At 39.3% G+C, this 17,203-nt stretch overlaps 1 protein-coding gene across 1 annotated transcript in view; it reads right to left on the reverse strand.

Moving 5' to 3' along the window:
- GRM8 (glutamate receptor, metabotropic 8) overlaps positions 1 to 17,203 on the reverse strand; it is a 1,194,828-nt gene that overhangs the window by 505,663 nt on the left and 671,962 nt on the right. Inside the window, exons 6-7 of the mRNA XM_006859342.1 lie at positions 16,272 to 16,285; positions 11,720 to 11,728 (exon numbers count right to left, since the gene is read on the reverse strand). Coding sequence (XP_006859404.1) covers positions 11,720 to 11,728; positions 16,272 to 16,285 — 23 coding nt within the window. The remainder of the gene's footprint in view (positions 1 to 11,719; positions 11,729 to 16,271; positions 16,286 to 17,203) is intronic.

Genomic DNA, 17,203 nt, shown 5'->3' on the forward strand with positions numbered 1-17,203 from the left:
AATATGTTTGCAGATCTGTCTACCTGCCAGCTTGCAACATATCTGTGTGTCTGTCTTTTTTGTATATATTTCATCTCTCTCTGTCTCTATCCCTTTCGCCACCAGATCTCCCTTCTTCGTGACATCCACACTTCCTTGTTGAGGCTAGAACCCGACATAGGACCTCGACAATGACTGAGTGGGTTTGAACTGCGAACCTTGGTTTTTAACCATGTACACCAATCAAGTACTTCCTCATCAGAATAGCAGAACCAACAAATGGAACAAAGCCCATTGCCTTCAAGCTCATTCCTACTCACAGTGGCCACAAAGGGTAGAATAGAAATGTCCCAGAGGGCTTCCAGGCTGCAATCCCTATGGAAGCAAATAGCCACATCTTTCTTCCACTGACCCACTAGGACGTGAGAACCTACTGGTTAACCATTGTACTGCCAGGGCTCCTTCCACTAGAGTAGCTTCTGTGGTGGTTGTTAAATGCTATCAAGTCAATTCCTACTCAAAGCGACCGTGTGTAGTAGGGTTTCCAAGAATCAGCTAATGGTTTTGAACCACCAACTTTGCAGTTATCAGTCCATTGTTTATCCTATAGTGTCATACAAGGTCTCATTAGAATAGCAAGTAGCTTTTTAATTTATAGAGTCAGAATAGCACAAAAAAATTAGATAGGTTGATAAAACTGACTATCTAGTGAATGTTAATAATAAAAAGCAAATAGGAACTGTTCAGTGTTGCTGAAAGCGGGAAAGTATAGCTGGAGATATTTCCATAATCTGTGGAGAGGGGATTGGAATAAAATAAACTTAAAACCACACCAGTTAAAAAACAAACAAACAAACAAACAAAACACTGAAGGGGAGGTGGGGTCAATGATGTTACATGGAAATGTTTACTAATAAAAAATCGACTTTGTGGTTAATCAATAATGCATTAATAGATTATGGGAAGCAATCACTCCCATAACGAATTACTTTGAATCTTTAACAGCAGTATAGATTTCCATCAATTGGAATGATCCTTAAAAATAAAGCACAATATTTACTTCCCTGGGTTTTTTTTTTAAGTTATAAGAAGAAAATATCTATTTGGAACTCAGAAATCATGAAAACCTTTAAAGAGGCTAAAATAAGACAGAATGTCTTTGCTCTCTTGATTACTGAAACCACATAAGAAATGAAAGCACAGCCCTGGGCATTGGAAGTGTTAATTATCGACATAATTTTTCCTCATATACAATCTTGAAAAAATCAGCCTGTTCACTTTGCAGAATTCACTCTCACAGACCTATTAACTCAGCATGGTCTTACAGTCCCTCCCAAATTGTCAGATTCAATTCCCCAGGTTTAATTTCCACTAAGGTCATGTTTCCCAGTTACTGAGCATTACAGTCCCTTAATGAAGTCTGGCCTATTTAAGTTAACATACTGTCATCACAAAGACCCATTTTCAAATTCAGGGGATAAACATATTTAATTTGTTACTTAACAAATGATTGCAAACACCAGAACCCAATTCACATTGACTTTTATTTTTGTTCCTAAAAACATCTTCCTAATCCCTAGTATTTAATATAAGAAAATGAATGGCAATCATTCTTACCAGTGTATGAATGCTGCACCCTGGGATTTTGTTATTCTGAGATTTAAAAAAAAATAACATAAAAGCAGAATGCTCAAAAAAAAAAAAAAGTAAAAACAAAAACACAATTACCTGCTTTTGTTCTTGGTAAGTGCCACCTAATAGTGACCATGCAAAGAGTTTCAAGGAGCAGTTGGTGGATTTGAACCACCAACCTTGGGTTAGCAATTCAATGTTTATCCTACAGTGCCACACCAAGACTCATTTGTTACTTGCTAATGTACCCTAGTCATACAGTTTTCATGAATATGAATATGAATATGAATAGGGTACATTAGCAAGTAACAAAGGATTTTATCAATGGAGAAAAGATTGAAGTTGTCAAGGACTTCATTCTTCTTGAATCAACTATCAACACTCGCGGAAACAGCAGTCAAGAGATCAAACGATGTATTGCATTGGGCAAATCTGCCGCACAGGAACTTTTTAAAGTATTGAAGAGCAGAGATGTCAGCTTGAGGACTAGGGTGCGCCTGACCCAGGCCATGGTGTTTTCAATGGCCTCATATGGATGCAAAAGCTGGACAGTGAATAAGGAAGATCGTAGAAGAATTGATGTCTTTGCGTTGTGGTGTTGGAGGAGAATACTGAAAGTGCCATAGACTGCCAAAAGAACCAATAGATCTGTTTTGGAAGAAGTGCAGCCAGAGTGCTCCTTGGAGGCCAGGATGGCTAAGCTTCGTCTCTCATACTTTGGACATATTGTCCGGAGGAAAGAGGCGCTGGAGAAGGATGTCATGCTGGGTAAGGTGGAGGGTCAGAGAAAAACAGGAAGACCCCCCCCAACGAGATGGATCAGCCAGGTGGCATCATTGATGGCGTCAAGTGTGGCAGCGGTAGTGAGGCTGGCCCAGGATCAGACATTGTTTCGTTCTGCTGTGCATGGGGTCACTATGAGTCAGTTCCGACTCGATGGCACCTGACAACAACAACAATGTACCCTAAAAAGGAGCTCTGGTAGTGTACTGGTTATGAGTCAGGCTTCGAACCTTAAGGTCAGCAGTTCAAAACTACCAGCTGTTCCGCGGGAGAAAGATGAGGCTTTCTGCTCCCATAAATATTTGCAGCCTCGGACCCCCTGTACAGGGTCACTATGAGTTGGAACCAACTCCACGGCACATAACAACAACAATGTCTCCTAAAGCCATGTTTCTCAAAGAATGGTCCCTGGACAATCTGCAGTAGAATTAAGCAGGATGTTGGTTAAAGTTTTTCCACTCCAGTCCAACTAAAACAAACTAATCCCTTTGCCCGAGAGTTATTCTAACTCTTAGCATCCCTACAGGGCACAGTCGAACTGCCCCATAGGGTTTCCAAGACTGTGTATTTTAACACGAGCCCCTGTGTGGTAGTGTAGGGTAAGCAGTGGACTGGTAACCACAAGGTCTGCAATTGAAACCCACCAGCCACTCTCGGACAATCCTATATGGGGTCAGAACCGATTCAAGGGCACACAACATCATATTTTACAGACGCAGACAACCACATCTTGCTTCTGCGGTACAGCTGGTGGGTTTCAACCACCAACCTTTCGGTTAGCAGCCACTGTGCCAGCAGGACTCAAGTTAACTCCACCCCAACCCCCCAAAAAAAATAACCCAAACCTCCTGTCATCGAGTCGATGCAAACTCATAGCCACCCTATGTAGGATTTCCGAGGCTGTCAATTTTTATAGGAGCAGAAAGCCTCTCACTCACGCAGAGTATTTCATGGGTTCCAATTGCTGACCAAGGCATAACCCACTACACCACCAGGCCTCCTTATCTCCAGCCTATTGTTGCTGTTGTTAAGTGCCGTCGAGTCAGTTCCAACTCATAGCGACCCTGTGTAGGGTTTCCAAGGAGGAGCTGGTGAGCTTGAACCACTAACCTTGTGGTTCAAACCAATGTTGAAGTTCAGCACATTAACCCACAGCGTCATAACAACTCTATCTCCATCCTGGTGGTGGTTGGTGGTTATATGCTGTGGAGTCGGTTCTGATTCATAGCGACCCTGTTACAGGGTTGGGTTTCCGAGGCTGTAAATCTTTACTGGAGCAGAAAGCCTCATCTCTCTCCCGCGGAGTGGCTGGTAGTTTCGAATTCCTGACCTTAAAGTTCGCAGCCCGATTCGTAACCACTATGCTACCAGAGCTCCTTACCTCCATCGTAGACCTAGTAAATTGGAATGGAGGAGAATTTAGATAGTGCGTTTTCAAAAGCATTGCTAGTGACTCCCTCGCATGGTAAGCTTTGTAAATCTGTTCATTTAGAAAAGATTGAAGTTGTCAAGGACTTCATTCTTCTTGGATCAACTATCAACACTCGCGGAAGCAGCAATCAAGAGATCAGACGATGTTTTGCATTGGGCACTTAATCAAACCCATTGGCACTTAAAAGTGACCCTGTAGGTAACAGTAGAAGTGTCCCATAAGGTTTCCAAAGCTATAAATCTTTAGGGAAGCAGACTGTCACATTTTTCTCCTAAGGAGTGACTAATGGGTTTGAACCACAAATCTTTTAGTTAGCAGTCTAGGTCTTAGTCACTGCACCACCAGGGTACATTTCACTCTAGCCAATAACTCTCAACTCAGGTGTACATCACCACACTCACCGGGAAATTCAGGAAACTACCAAGAAGTGTTAAAACTATCAAGACCCAACTTTAGACTATTGAATCCAAATATATGAGTAACATTGCCAAATAAAATACAGGACATATTTACTTGGAACATATTTATACTAAAAAGGTATTCATTTATTTGAATTTTAAATTGAACTAAGCATCCTGTATTTTTTAAATCTGGCAATCCTACTTATGGGTTTGGGGTGCAACATTTTTATAAAATCTTCCTTTAATGTGGCAACTGGGAAGTTAGAGTTGAAAACAGATTCTAAAGTATTTGGAATATGTAGTCCTACGATCACACTCAGGTTATAGCAGCTGAGTTAAGATAGTATAGCTCCAAATCAGACCATGTGAAACGTCTCTTCCACTTTAATTGTTCCATAGACTCCTATTTGATCTTACAATAACATAGGTGTTGGCTGATTCTAAAGGAAGCAGATAATAAATGGAAAGCCTTAAGGATATCATTATTTATGGAACCTGCTATCTTTTAAAAATAAAAAAAAAACCTCTGAGGAAACAGTTCGATAATGCTAAAGAAAATAGAGACCTCCAAATGCTTGGTTTCCATATAACAGCTAAACTCTCGTAATTGGTCAGTTGGATTCTACAGTCACTAAGCCCTGCTCTCGTCGCATCAGGATTCCCAGCAGAAGAATCCTGAATCATAGCCACCTTCCCCAATAATGCACACTCTTCACCTTGGGGCATGCGAAGGCAGCAGAAAATGAATGTGATTTCCTTCCGAGGAAAAATTTGGGAGCCTTTAGACATTATCCAGTGGGAGATCCAGGTGGAATAAACACCAGCACAAAACCATCCACAAATTTATACAGTAAAGGAAAAAAACATGGCTTTTCAGTGTTCATAGTTGGAGCAATGAAAACGAACAAAGGACAATGCAAAATTTCTGGAAACATATGGTTCCCTCATTGCAATCACCCCAATTGTAAAACATTAACATAATCTACATATAACAGAAATTTAAAAAATCAATATATTAGAATTTACTAAATAACACTTCTTAACAGGAATTTCAGCTTTCAAGTTTCCTCAATGTGAACAAGACTCTGACGATCTAAATTTAAACAAAGCTGAATTCTAGACACTCAGAATACGGTTGTGGAGGATTCTAAGTAAGTTTTGGTGAGGATGTAACTTTGTAATGTATTTGTCAATGAAGAAAGAGCACAGAAGAATCCATTAATCTGGGAAAGACACAGATCATTGTAAACTTTTGTTTTGCTTTCTCATAGGGTATTTGGGTGGAAGGTAGTATAAACACTGGACTTCAAGGTCAGGTAGGCAGTTCAAACTTACCAGCTGCTCCTCAGCTGGTATAGGGTCACTATGAGTTGGAACCAATTTGATGTCAATGGCACTTAAAAATAACAAGAGTATTTGGGAGCGTGGTGGCTCCATATGCTAAGCACTGGACTGTGAACCACAGCTCTCCGCTGTGCCATAGATGAGGTTTTCTGCTCCCTCGAATATTGAAAGCCTCAGAAACCCTATGAGTTCTGAATCACTATGAGTCTGAACTGACTCCATGGCAATTAACAACAACAATAGAGTATTTCTCTTTGACAAAGTTGTCTAGATGCTAAATTTCATGAAACTATCTTGAAAATGTGTATATCCAATGAAACACTTATCAACCATCCACCACCTTGCTTCCCAAACCAAAAATAATATTCTTGAATTCTCTTGCTATCTATTAGAATAGCTGCAGATTTGGTCAGAATTAATTTATTTCTTCAAAGTTGGTGTTCACAAAAGAGAAAGAGAAATAGCAAGCAGATGGTTGAAATGAATGTGACATAGTTGGGTCTGTGGCAATTGTGACACAATGCTCAAATGAGTCATTACACTGGCGCGGGCACAATGTGATTAACTTCAAGATGGTAATGCTGATGACCATTTATCATAGCTCCTGATAAATTATTCCCTATTCATAATTACAGAGGGTTGGCTAATAAAAACCTTCGGATTTAGTGTACACACACCAAATTACCATTTCAGACTTCTGGCACAAGATATAAAACAATTTGTAAACTTTTACTTCCATCCTCACAAGAAAACCAACAATAGCAATTCTTTCTTCTCAGCTCCATCAGAGAATTGAGGTTAAAAAAAAATGATCACCCCCACAAAAAAATGGTGATATAGAGACGGGTCCAAAAACTCTGAGTGTGCATGGGTGAGAAACTAGATGGAGTACACAGAGCTGTTGTGATTGTTAGGTGCGCTCCAGTTGTTCAGAGTCAGAGCAACCTTACGTCCAACAGAATGAAACAAGGCCCAGTCCTGTGTCTTCCTCACAATCTTTGTTAAGCTTGAGCTCATTACTGCTGCCACTATGCCAATCCACTTCATTGGGGGTCTTCTTCTTTTCTGCTGACCCTCCACTTTACTTAGCATGATGTCCTTCTCCAGGGACTGGTCCCTCCTGAAAATACATTCAAAGTATGAGACAAAGTCTGGCCATCCTGGCTTCTAAGGAACATTCTGGCTGTACTTCTTCCAATTCAGATTTGTTTGTTCTTCTAGCAGTCCATGGAGTTTTTAATATTTTTCTTGAACACTGTTACTCAAATGCATCAATTCTTCTAATGTCTTCCTTATTCATTGTCTAACCTTCACATGAATATGAAGCTAATGAAAATATTACGGTTTGGGTCAGGCACACCTTTGTCCTTAAATGAATATTTTGCTCTTGAACACTTTAAAGAAGTCTCCTGCAGTAGATTTGCCTAATGCAATACATAATTTGATTTTTGGAATGCTGTTTCCTTGAGTGTTGATAGTGGATCCCAGCAAATAAAATCTTTGACAACATCAATCTTTTCTCCATTAATCATGATGTTATTTACTGGTCCAGTGGTGCGGACTTTTATTTTCTTTACACTGAGCTGAAACTATACTGAAGGCTGTGGTCTTTGATCTTCATCAGTAAGTATTTTAAGACCTCTGTTCTTTCAGAAAGCAAGGTTGTATCATCTGCATACCAAAGGTTGTTGGTGAATCTTCCTCCAATCCTGATGCCACAATGCCAGGTTCTCGAATTATTTGCTCAGCATACAGAATAAGTATGGTGAGAGAATACAACCCTGCCACACACCTTTCCTAATTTTAAACCATTCAGTGTCCCCTTGTTCTGTTTGAAAGACTGTCAGGTTCTTCATGAGTACAATTAAGTGTTCTGAATACTCATTCTATGCAATGTTATCCACAACTTTCATGATCCACACATTTAAAAGCCTTTGCACAGTCAATAAAGTACAGGTAAACATCTTTCTGGTATTCTCTGCTTTCGGTCAAGAGCTATCTGATGTCTCATTCTACACCCTCATCTGAATCCTGCTTGAACCTCTAGCAGTTCCCTGTCAATGTACTATTGCAGCTATTTTTTTAAAAATTATCTTTAGCAAAATTTTATTTGCATGTTATATCAATGATATTGTTTGATGATTTCTGAATTCCATTTGGTCACCTCTCTTTGGAATGGGCACAAGCATGGATTTTTTGCAGTCCATTGGTAAAGTAGCTGTGTCCAAATTTCTTGGCATACATGAGTGAGCCTCCAGTGCTGCATCAGTTTGTTGAAAGATTTCAGTTTACATTCCATCAATTACCAGAGCCTTGATTTTTGCCAATGCTTTCAGTGCACCTTGAACTCCTTTCTTCAGTATCACAGGCCCTTAATTATATGCTACCTCTTGAAATGGTTAAACATAGACCATTTCTTTGTGGTACAGTGACTCTCTATATTCCTTCCATCTTCTTTTGATTCTTTCCGATCATTAAATATTTTGCCTTTAGAATCCTTCAATATTGCAAGTTGAGGCTAGACTTTTTTCTTCAGTCCTTTCATCTTCAGAAATGTTGAGTGTGTTCTTCCCTTTTGGTTTTTTAACTCCAGGTGTTTGCACATTTCATTATAATATTTGACTTTGTTTTCTAGAGCTGACCCTTTGAAATGTTAAGTTCCGCTCTTTTACCTTCTCATTTTTCCCATTTACTTCAGTGTCTCTACACTGAAGAGCAAGTTTCAAATCTCTTTTGATACCCATTTTGATCTTTTTCTTCTTTATTGTCTTCACAATGGTCTTTTGTTTTGTTCTTGATGTCATCCCACAACTCTTTTGGTCTTTGGTCATTGGTATATCTAATGCATGAAATCTGTTCATGAGATGGTCTCTAAATTGAGGTGGGGTATGTTTATGGTCAAATTTTGGCTCTGGTGGACTTGTTTTACTTTTCTTCAGTCTCAGCCTAAACTTGCATATGAACAATTGATGTTTTTTTTCCACAGTATGTCTTGGTCTGGTTTGGCTGATGATATGGAGTTTTTCTACTGTATCTTCCTACTTTGTAGTCAGTTTGATTTATATGCATTCCTTCTGGTGAGGTCCATATATGTAGTCTGTTATGTTGTTTTAAGGTATTTGCAAGGAATAAATCATTGGTTTTGAAATTTTCTAATATGTGATTTCCAACATTGTTTCTATCACCAAGGCCATACTTTCCAATGGCTGATTCTATTTGTTTCCAACTTTCCATTTGAATTACTAGTAATTATCAATAAATTTTGATTGTATGTTTGATCTATTTCAGACTGAAGAATTGGTAGAACTCTTCAATTTCATCAGCACTGGCTTTAGTGGTTGGTGCATAAATTTGAATGATAGTGGTGTTAACTGGTCTTCCTTGTAGGCTTAAGATTACTTAAACAATGTTTGATTAATTGTAGGACATTGAGAACAGAGGGGACTAACTTGAACAATAAAAACACTTGGAGAATCAGTTTTAGATGGGGACCCCACAGGTTAATGAGCTTTACCTCCTGGAGTCCCACAAAATTCTCATAGTGAATATTGGAGAAAATGTCCTCTTGTTTCCCTCAGGGTGAGAGGAAAAGTAACCATTTTGAAATACATCCAGAGTACAACCTTGTTCTCCTTAATAATGATGTGACCTGAAGGGAAACTATTTTACCAGGCCAGTGGCCAACATGGGTTTTACTAGAACATAACTAAGATGGAGTTGGAAAGAAAAAAGGGAAGCACACATTCAGTATTACTCAAGCTAAACAAACTGAATTAAAAATTCAAGACTAAGGATGCAATACTGAAGGATTCTATGGGTAAAATACTGAATGATGCCAAAAGCATCAAAAGAAAATAAAAGGAATAAAATCACTGTAGTAAAAATAATTTGTCAATGTTCAACCATTTCAAGAGGTTCCATATGTGCAAGAATCGATGGTACTGAAGGAAGAACTTCCAGTTGCACTGAAGGCCCTGGGGGTGGGGGGGACTGTGGTGTTGGCAATTATCCAATGTCTCTCCCAGACATAGTCTGCAACTCCCACCAAACAACACTTCTGCCTTCTGAGTGTGACTAAGAGAAGGTAGGAGAAGATACTGATAGGATGGCATGATGCAGCTGCAGATGTCAGCAGAGTTAATTATATTTGTGAAAACTTGAAACTCTAGCATGGGCTTAAAATGAGCCATTTCAGAAGCAGAAGAGGATTTCAATATCATTAAAGACTAAGAGAAAGGATTAGGCCCTGAGATCCCTGCTCATTGGAACTCCTCAACCCAAGGACACCAGAGGAATGGTCAAGAAGCAGCAGCAGAACCAAACACCAGAGTACGAGGCAGAGCAGTGGACTTCTCACTTCACAGAGCAAGTAAAGCTGAGTAACTTTGGTCAGGAAGCTTGCTTGTAGAGTGGGATGCCTCCAGGCACATAAATGGGGGAGTTAGGTTTGCTGACTCACAGAGTTAGAGCCAAGTGCCTTCCCACTGAGGTTTATGATGGAGTAGTGTGTCTTGTGGACATTCATCAGCTGCTGACTAGAATCACTGTGCCCTGAGCTTTTCTGACCCCAAAGTGTAACCTGTTAACTTCCCTATTAAACCAAAAGAGTGTGCGCATGGTGACGGAGTCCTGCATGGCTCCTGCAATGAGTTATTGACCCAGCTAAGCACAGAAGGTTATGGGAGGAATAGTTGGTACCACATATTTTCACAACAATGCTCCAGAAATGGACAGAACACAAAAATAAATGTTTCAATCAACAGATGCAGTGCTGGATACCCTCACTCATCAATGGCTAGACATTTGGAAGACAACTACATGGCCTACTAATTGGAAAAGATCCATATTTGTGACCATTCCAAAGAGAAGTGACCCAGTGAAATGTAGAAATCATCATCAAACAATATCATTGCTATAACATACAAGTAAAATTTTGCTGAAGATAATTGAAAACCAGTTAAAACAGTACAAAAATATCAGTTTGAGGACCAAAGTACTATGACAGAAGCCAATAGTACAATGCTGACTGTGATAGGATAATATCCATATGCCTAGAAGGAATACCAGTTCATACAATTATTATTGAAATTTACCAATTTCTTCTGTATGAAACCAATCATACATGCAATCAAGATTGACAATTACTGGCGATTAAAATGCAAAGATTGGAAACAAAAAGGAGGGATCAGTCAATGGAAAATATGGCCTTGGCAGTATAAATGATGCTGGAAATCGCATGATAGAATTTTATAAGACCAATGATTTCTTCAATGCATATACCTTTTTTAAACAACAGAAAGTAATACTCTACACAGGGGTGTCACCAAATGGAATGTACATTGACTATATCTGTGGAAAGAGATGGTGGAAAAGCTCCATATCATCAGCCCAAGCAAGGCCAGGGCCAGACTGTGGAACAGACCATCAACTGTTCATATGCAAGTCCAGGTTGAAGCTTAAGAAAATTAAAACAAGTCTATGAAAGCCAAAATACAACCTTGAGCATATCCCACCTGAATTTGGAGATCATCTGAAGACTAGATTTGTTGAATTAGATACTAAAGACCAAAGGCCAGATGTGTTATGGGTTAATATCCAGAATATTATAGAGGAAGAAAGCAAAAGTTCACTAGAAGACAAGAAAGAAGGAAAAGTTCAAAACGGATGCCAGAAGAGACTCTGAAACTTGGTCTCCACCACAGAGATGCTAAAGAAAATGGAGGAAATTAGGGGGTAAAAGCGATGAACACAAAATTTCAAAGGGCCGCTCGAGAAGACACAGTGAATAGCACAAAATGTACAAAGACCTGGACTTAGAACACCAAATGGGAAGAACACACTCAGCATTTCTGAAGCTGAAATAACTCAAGAAAAAAGTCTAGCCTCAACTTATAATATTGAAGGATTCTATAGGCAAAATATTGAATGATGTAGAAAGCATCAAAAGAAATGGAAGGAATACAAAGTTACTGTATCAAAAGAAATGGCTGATGTTCAATCATTTCAAGAAGTAGCAAAGGAACAAGAGTCCTTTGCTACTGAAAGAAGAAATCAAAGGTGCACTGAAGGCATTGGCAAATAACAAAGCTCTGAGAAGTGATGGAATACAAATTGAAATCTTTTAACAAACTGTTAAAACTGTAAACACTGGGGAAGTCTTTGGACAGTATCATTAATATCACATGCAAGTAAAATTTTCCTAAAGATAATTCAAAAATAGCTGCAACAGTACATTGACAGGAAACTACCTGAGGTTGACGCTGGATTCAGGCTAGGATGCAGAACAAGGGATATCATTGCTGACATCAGATGTACCTTGGCAGAAAACAGAAAATACTAGAATGAAGCTGGGTTTTGTTGTTAAGCTTCATGGAGTCCGTTCCAACTCATAGTGACCTTGTATAGAGTATTAGAGAAGCAGCTGGTGAGTTTGAACTGCAATCTTTTGGTTCTAACTCACCATGAGGTCAAGTGATTATCCTATGGTGACACACCAGGACTGCATACTTATTCAAATAATCGGAGAAGCTGGATTGTATAAAGAAGAACATGGCATCAGGATTGGAGGAAGAATCATTATGAACCTGCAATATGCAGATGATACAACCTTGGTTGCTGAAAGCGAAGAGGACTTGAAATACTTACTGATGAAAGTGAAAGACCACATCCTTCTCTATCGGCTGCACCTCAATATAAAGAAAACAAAAGTCTTCACCACTGGACCAATAACTAACATCAAAGTAAATGGAGAAAAGATTGAAGCTGTCAAAGACTTCATTTTGCTTGGATCAACCATCAACACTCAAGAAAGCAGCAGTCAAGAAATCTAAAGACACATCGCATTAGGCTAATATGTTGCACAATATCTCTTTAAAGTGTTCAAGAGAAAAATATCCATTTGATGACAAAGGTATGCCTGACCCAAGCCATGGTATTTTTAATTGCTTCATATGCATGTGAAAGTTGGACAATTAATAAAGACTTTAGATGAACTGATGCATTTGAATTATGGTTTGGGGGGAGAATATTAAAAGTACCATGGACTGACAAAAGAACAAACAAATCTGTGTTGGAAGAAGTATAGCCATAATGCTCCTTAGAAGCCAGGATGGCGAAACCTCGTCTCTCATATTTCGCACATATTATCAGGAGGGTCTATCCCCTGGAGAAGGACATCATGGTTGGTAAAGTGGAGGTTCAGTGAAAAAGATGAAGACCCCAACAAGATGGATTGGGACAGTGGCAGCATCAATGGGCTCAAAAGCATTGCAAGGATTGTGAGGTTGGTACAGGACCAGGCAGTGTTTGGGTTTTATGTGCATATGGTCGCTATGAGTTGATACCGACAGATATTGCCTAATAACAAGAGCCTTCAGACAAGGAAGTTGTGGTGAGCTGCTCCCATAAAGACTATAGTCTTGAAAACACTATGGGGCAGTTCTACTGTGTCATATGGTGCTGCAATGAATCAAAATGGGCTTGAAGGCACCTAACAACAACAATAATCATGGAAATTGTATCCATTATCAACAAACAAATAGCGATTCAATCTTAAAAGAAACCCTTTTTGGAGATCAATTGGGATTTGTCTCAATGCTAGCCTGAGTCCTTCCCTGAGGTCGCCATTTTGCTCTCTTTATGACATTGTTTCAGGGAAGGAAGCGCTCTAGTTTCCTCCTGTGAGCCAGAGGGAAAGCTGACATTTTAAAATGACAATCTACTTCCTGAAAATTAAAAGTCCCGACTGAATTCTATCTTACTGGAATAGCCGCTAAAAGTCAAATGCTACTTGCCCCCACTTTCTAAGTTATTCTCAGACCCACCATGAACTAATTCCTGAGATTCAGAGTTTGTGATTCTCCTAGCTTTTCTGTCTGTATGAAAGTTAAAATTTAATCAGCTACCACACTTATTTTTGTCATTAAGTGCCCTAAAGTCAGTTCTGACTCGCAGCAACCCTGCACAGGGTTTCTGAGGAGCGGCTGGTGTGTTTGAACACCTGACCCTGCAGTTCACAATCTGCTGCTTATTCTATCTACAGTGCCATACCGGGACTCCAGCTACCACACTAAACTTTCCAATTTTCAAAATATACTTCACTGGGGTTGTGACTCTCAGTAGTAAATGAATGTTCTAAGAAGAGCATGTGTAGTCTATTTATCTGTTATTTACATTTTTTACATTTAATCTAAAATTAAAACTACAATGACATCATTTTCATCTTCAAAATTATTTATTTTAAATATTAACTCGTAAGTCAGTTTCCCAACTCAATTTAATTTTTTCCTATAAAGTCACATTTTGGATTCCTCTATATACCGAGCCATGCTCCATGGTCCATGAATATATGCATTAGAGCTGCAGCAGTGTGAACAAATTTATCAATAGCTCACAAGGCACAGAACTGAAATACCACTCTAATTTGAAGTCTACTGACAACTCTCTGAAACTAAAACCTTTCAATTTATCAAAGATGGATTTATTCATGATTTTTGACCTTAAAAGATTTGAAGGGAGAGTGCTAAAAAAAATGGAAAGGTCTAATCATTGGATAAAAACTGCTCCTAGTATATAAAATATTATTTCCAAATTCCAGTAGTGTAAAACAACAAAGAAACACAAACTGTGGTGTCTTTTTATCCTCCCATAATTGAAGACGTGAACTTTGAACTGGCTTGAGCCTAATACCATTCAAGTTACATTTTAATGTCCTCATTAAAAGTAGGATAAAGAAGACAACAAATGTTGGGCATGGATGGATATCTAATCATAGACAATAAGAAAAAGATTCAAGATTTCAAGAATGTTTACTTTGAGGATAAATGTATACTCCTAGAAAAATTACAAGACTCTGAGAACAATGAAATAACAATTTTAAAGAATGTCTCAGAAATTATCTCCAGAATTATCAGGTACTAATTCTTCTGTCTTCACCTTGCATGGGGAGCATTTTTTCATTTATATTTTGGAGCATTTTCCCCCATTGTGCACTGCTCACCACCCAAATCAACAGAGGGTAGATTCAAATTGTACACAGAGGATTCAAAGAGTCTGAAGAAAAATGGAATGAAAAGATAGTGGAATATTTTCACAAACTTTTTTGAAGCTTCACTTATAATTAAGGGTTAAGAGGAAGGCATTTTACCAATATAGAACAAAGATCTCAAGTAAAATCATGATGATAAAATACAGATCTAGATTAATTAGTCTGGGGGTTTCTGACAAAATAAAAGTGGGGAAAAATAGAACATTTTCTCTACTTTTTTTGTGTAGTGGTGGGAAGAGTGGGTATATGTGATCCTACTCACCTTATGGGAATGGGGTTGCTCCAATATACCCCCAAATCCCACACCTCAAATTATTACAAATGATCACCACAAGTTAAAGTAACTACCAAGAAAAAAGGTAAGCAGTTGCTGTCAAGTGGATTCCAACTCATGGTGAGCCCATGTGCTGTGGAGTAGAACTGCGCTCCACAGGATTTTCAAGACTGTGATCTTCCAGAAACAGACAGACGGTCAGGCCTTTCTCCACAGGGACCTCGGAGTGGGCTCAAATCCCTAAACCTTGAGTTAGTAGTAGAGGTGAGCACTTAATCATTTATCCCACCCAGGGTCTCCCAGAAAGAACAAGAGGGATGGGCTCAGAGGATAACCTGTGAATTCACAGGACCAGAGAGCTCTGGCTTTTGAAATGGGGATTGAGCTGGCTCCATGCCAGCCTTGGTTCCTGCTGCATAGCACATCTGTGTGTGGAACAAGGGCAAATAGAGCATCTCACTTCAACAGGAGAGTTCTACTTAACTGAATTCCTTGGATATCTGAGGGTGAAGTTGCAAGGGCTACTGCCCCTAGAACACTACCCAGGGTAAATGATTGACTTTAGTATATAAAGCTGGAGAGGAAGGGACTTCTGAGGGCTGGGGCAATTGGAAAAAGGCCTTATCCACAAAGGGAGACTGAGAAAATCCTCGAAGAAAGGTCGGTTTTGAACCAAGGTTTTGAACAGCTTCCTTCAGGTTAAATCCCCTGCAGAAAATCTGCATTTCCACCAGGTAGACTAAATTAGAATCTACAGTGTAACAAGATGCCCAGGTGATTATTATAGATTCTCAGGGGTCCTGGTGTGGTGCTGTAGTGTAAGCACTGTACTGCTAAGAAGTTCAGCCGTTCAAACCCATGAGCCACTACGCAGAATCCCTATACAGGGTCACTGTGAGTTGGCACCAACTCTCCAACAACAGGTGATTCTTACATATACATTAACCATCCAGGGATCATGTTAAAATGTAGATTGTGACTCTACCTAGTGTGGAAATGCAAATTCTCTGCAGGGGTTGAAACTGAATGAACTGCTTCAAAATCCTGTTTTGAACAAACAGAGCCAAGAAAGAATATTAGCAGTAAGTAGGAGCAAATGTTCAGAGGTAAGGCCTAGGGAGCACTGTTGTCAGAGACCTTGTATAGGGTTTCTAAGGAGTGGCTGGTGGATTTAAACTGCCCAACGTTGCAGTTCAAATTGAACTTGTGGTTCAGTACTCATTCTGCAGTGCCACATTGGAAAAAAATCCAGAGCCTGATCTAACTGCACCAGGGACAAAGTTAAGTAGAGACCTACAGGAGAAAATTTGGGGAGTTGAAAAGGGACCAAATACACAGAAATAAATTGCCATAAAATAGCAGGTCTACAGTAGTGCAGACTCTTGAGCCCCATGCTCCAAAGGCCATTGAATTGATTCAGACTAATGGTGACCACATTGCTAGAAAAAGACATCATGTTTGATAAAGCAGACAGTGAGCAAACAACAGGAAAACCCTCAATGAAGTAAAAGACTGGAACATACCAATAATGATGAAGTTTCCTTCTGTTGTGCTAAGGTTCTCAAGAATTGCTTCCTCCTCTTACACAAAAGATGCCCAAGAATTGCAGCTGACTGGACAGCAACTAAAACAACAGCCCGTTACTATCTGAAAGGTGATCTGCAAGCTCATAACATCAGCAACAGCTGGAAGCTTATGGAGATGCAGAATCTATACTCCAGTCCTACGGAATCTCAGGACATTCTCCAGCATTTTAACAAGACCCCATATGATCCGTGTGTAAGTTATTGCCAGTTGACTTGAATATATTTAGTTGAATGTGCCATCTGAATCACCTGGCATTCTAAAACTGAAGACAACTCAAAAATCTCCACCTTCAACAAACACCCAAATGAGACAAGTGAGAGGGTAGAACATTAACTTGATGACTTATGAAGGCTAGAAGTAAGGGTAGAGGAACCAGCAGTAACAATTATGTAGACTTGCACTTGCTTATGTTTATGAACAGAAGGTCAACCAAACCAACCTAAAACACTCTTTTTAATTGCAGCTGGGCATCTTCAGACATAGGATTGACTGAATACCAAGGAGCGCTCCCTGATAACTCCAGCAGTTCATTCCAGAGGTAGCATCCTCATGCCCTCTTCCTCTTTCCCTGGATTCCAGGAGGAGTCTCCAAATAAAGGGCTCAATTAATAGTGTGTTGTATATGTACAATGGAAGGAATATTGCTTGGCATCTAGTGTGTGTTCCATAAATGAGGTAACAATGATTACCACTGTCTTTATTGTGCTTTTTTTTTTTTTTTTTTT

This window comes from Chrysochloris asiatica, unplaced genomic scaffold, assembly GCF_000296735.1.
Source record: "Chrysochloris asiatica unplaced genomic scaffold, ChrAsi1.0 scaffold00032, whole genome shotgun sequence".
Taxonomy (NCBI): Eukaryota; Metazoa; Chordata; class Mammalia; order Afrosoricida; family Chrysochloridae; genus Chrysochloris; species Chrysochloris asiatica.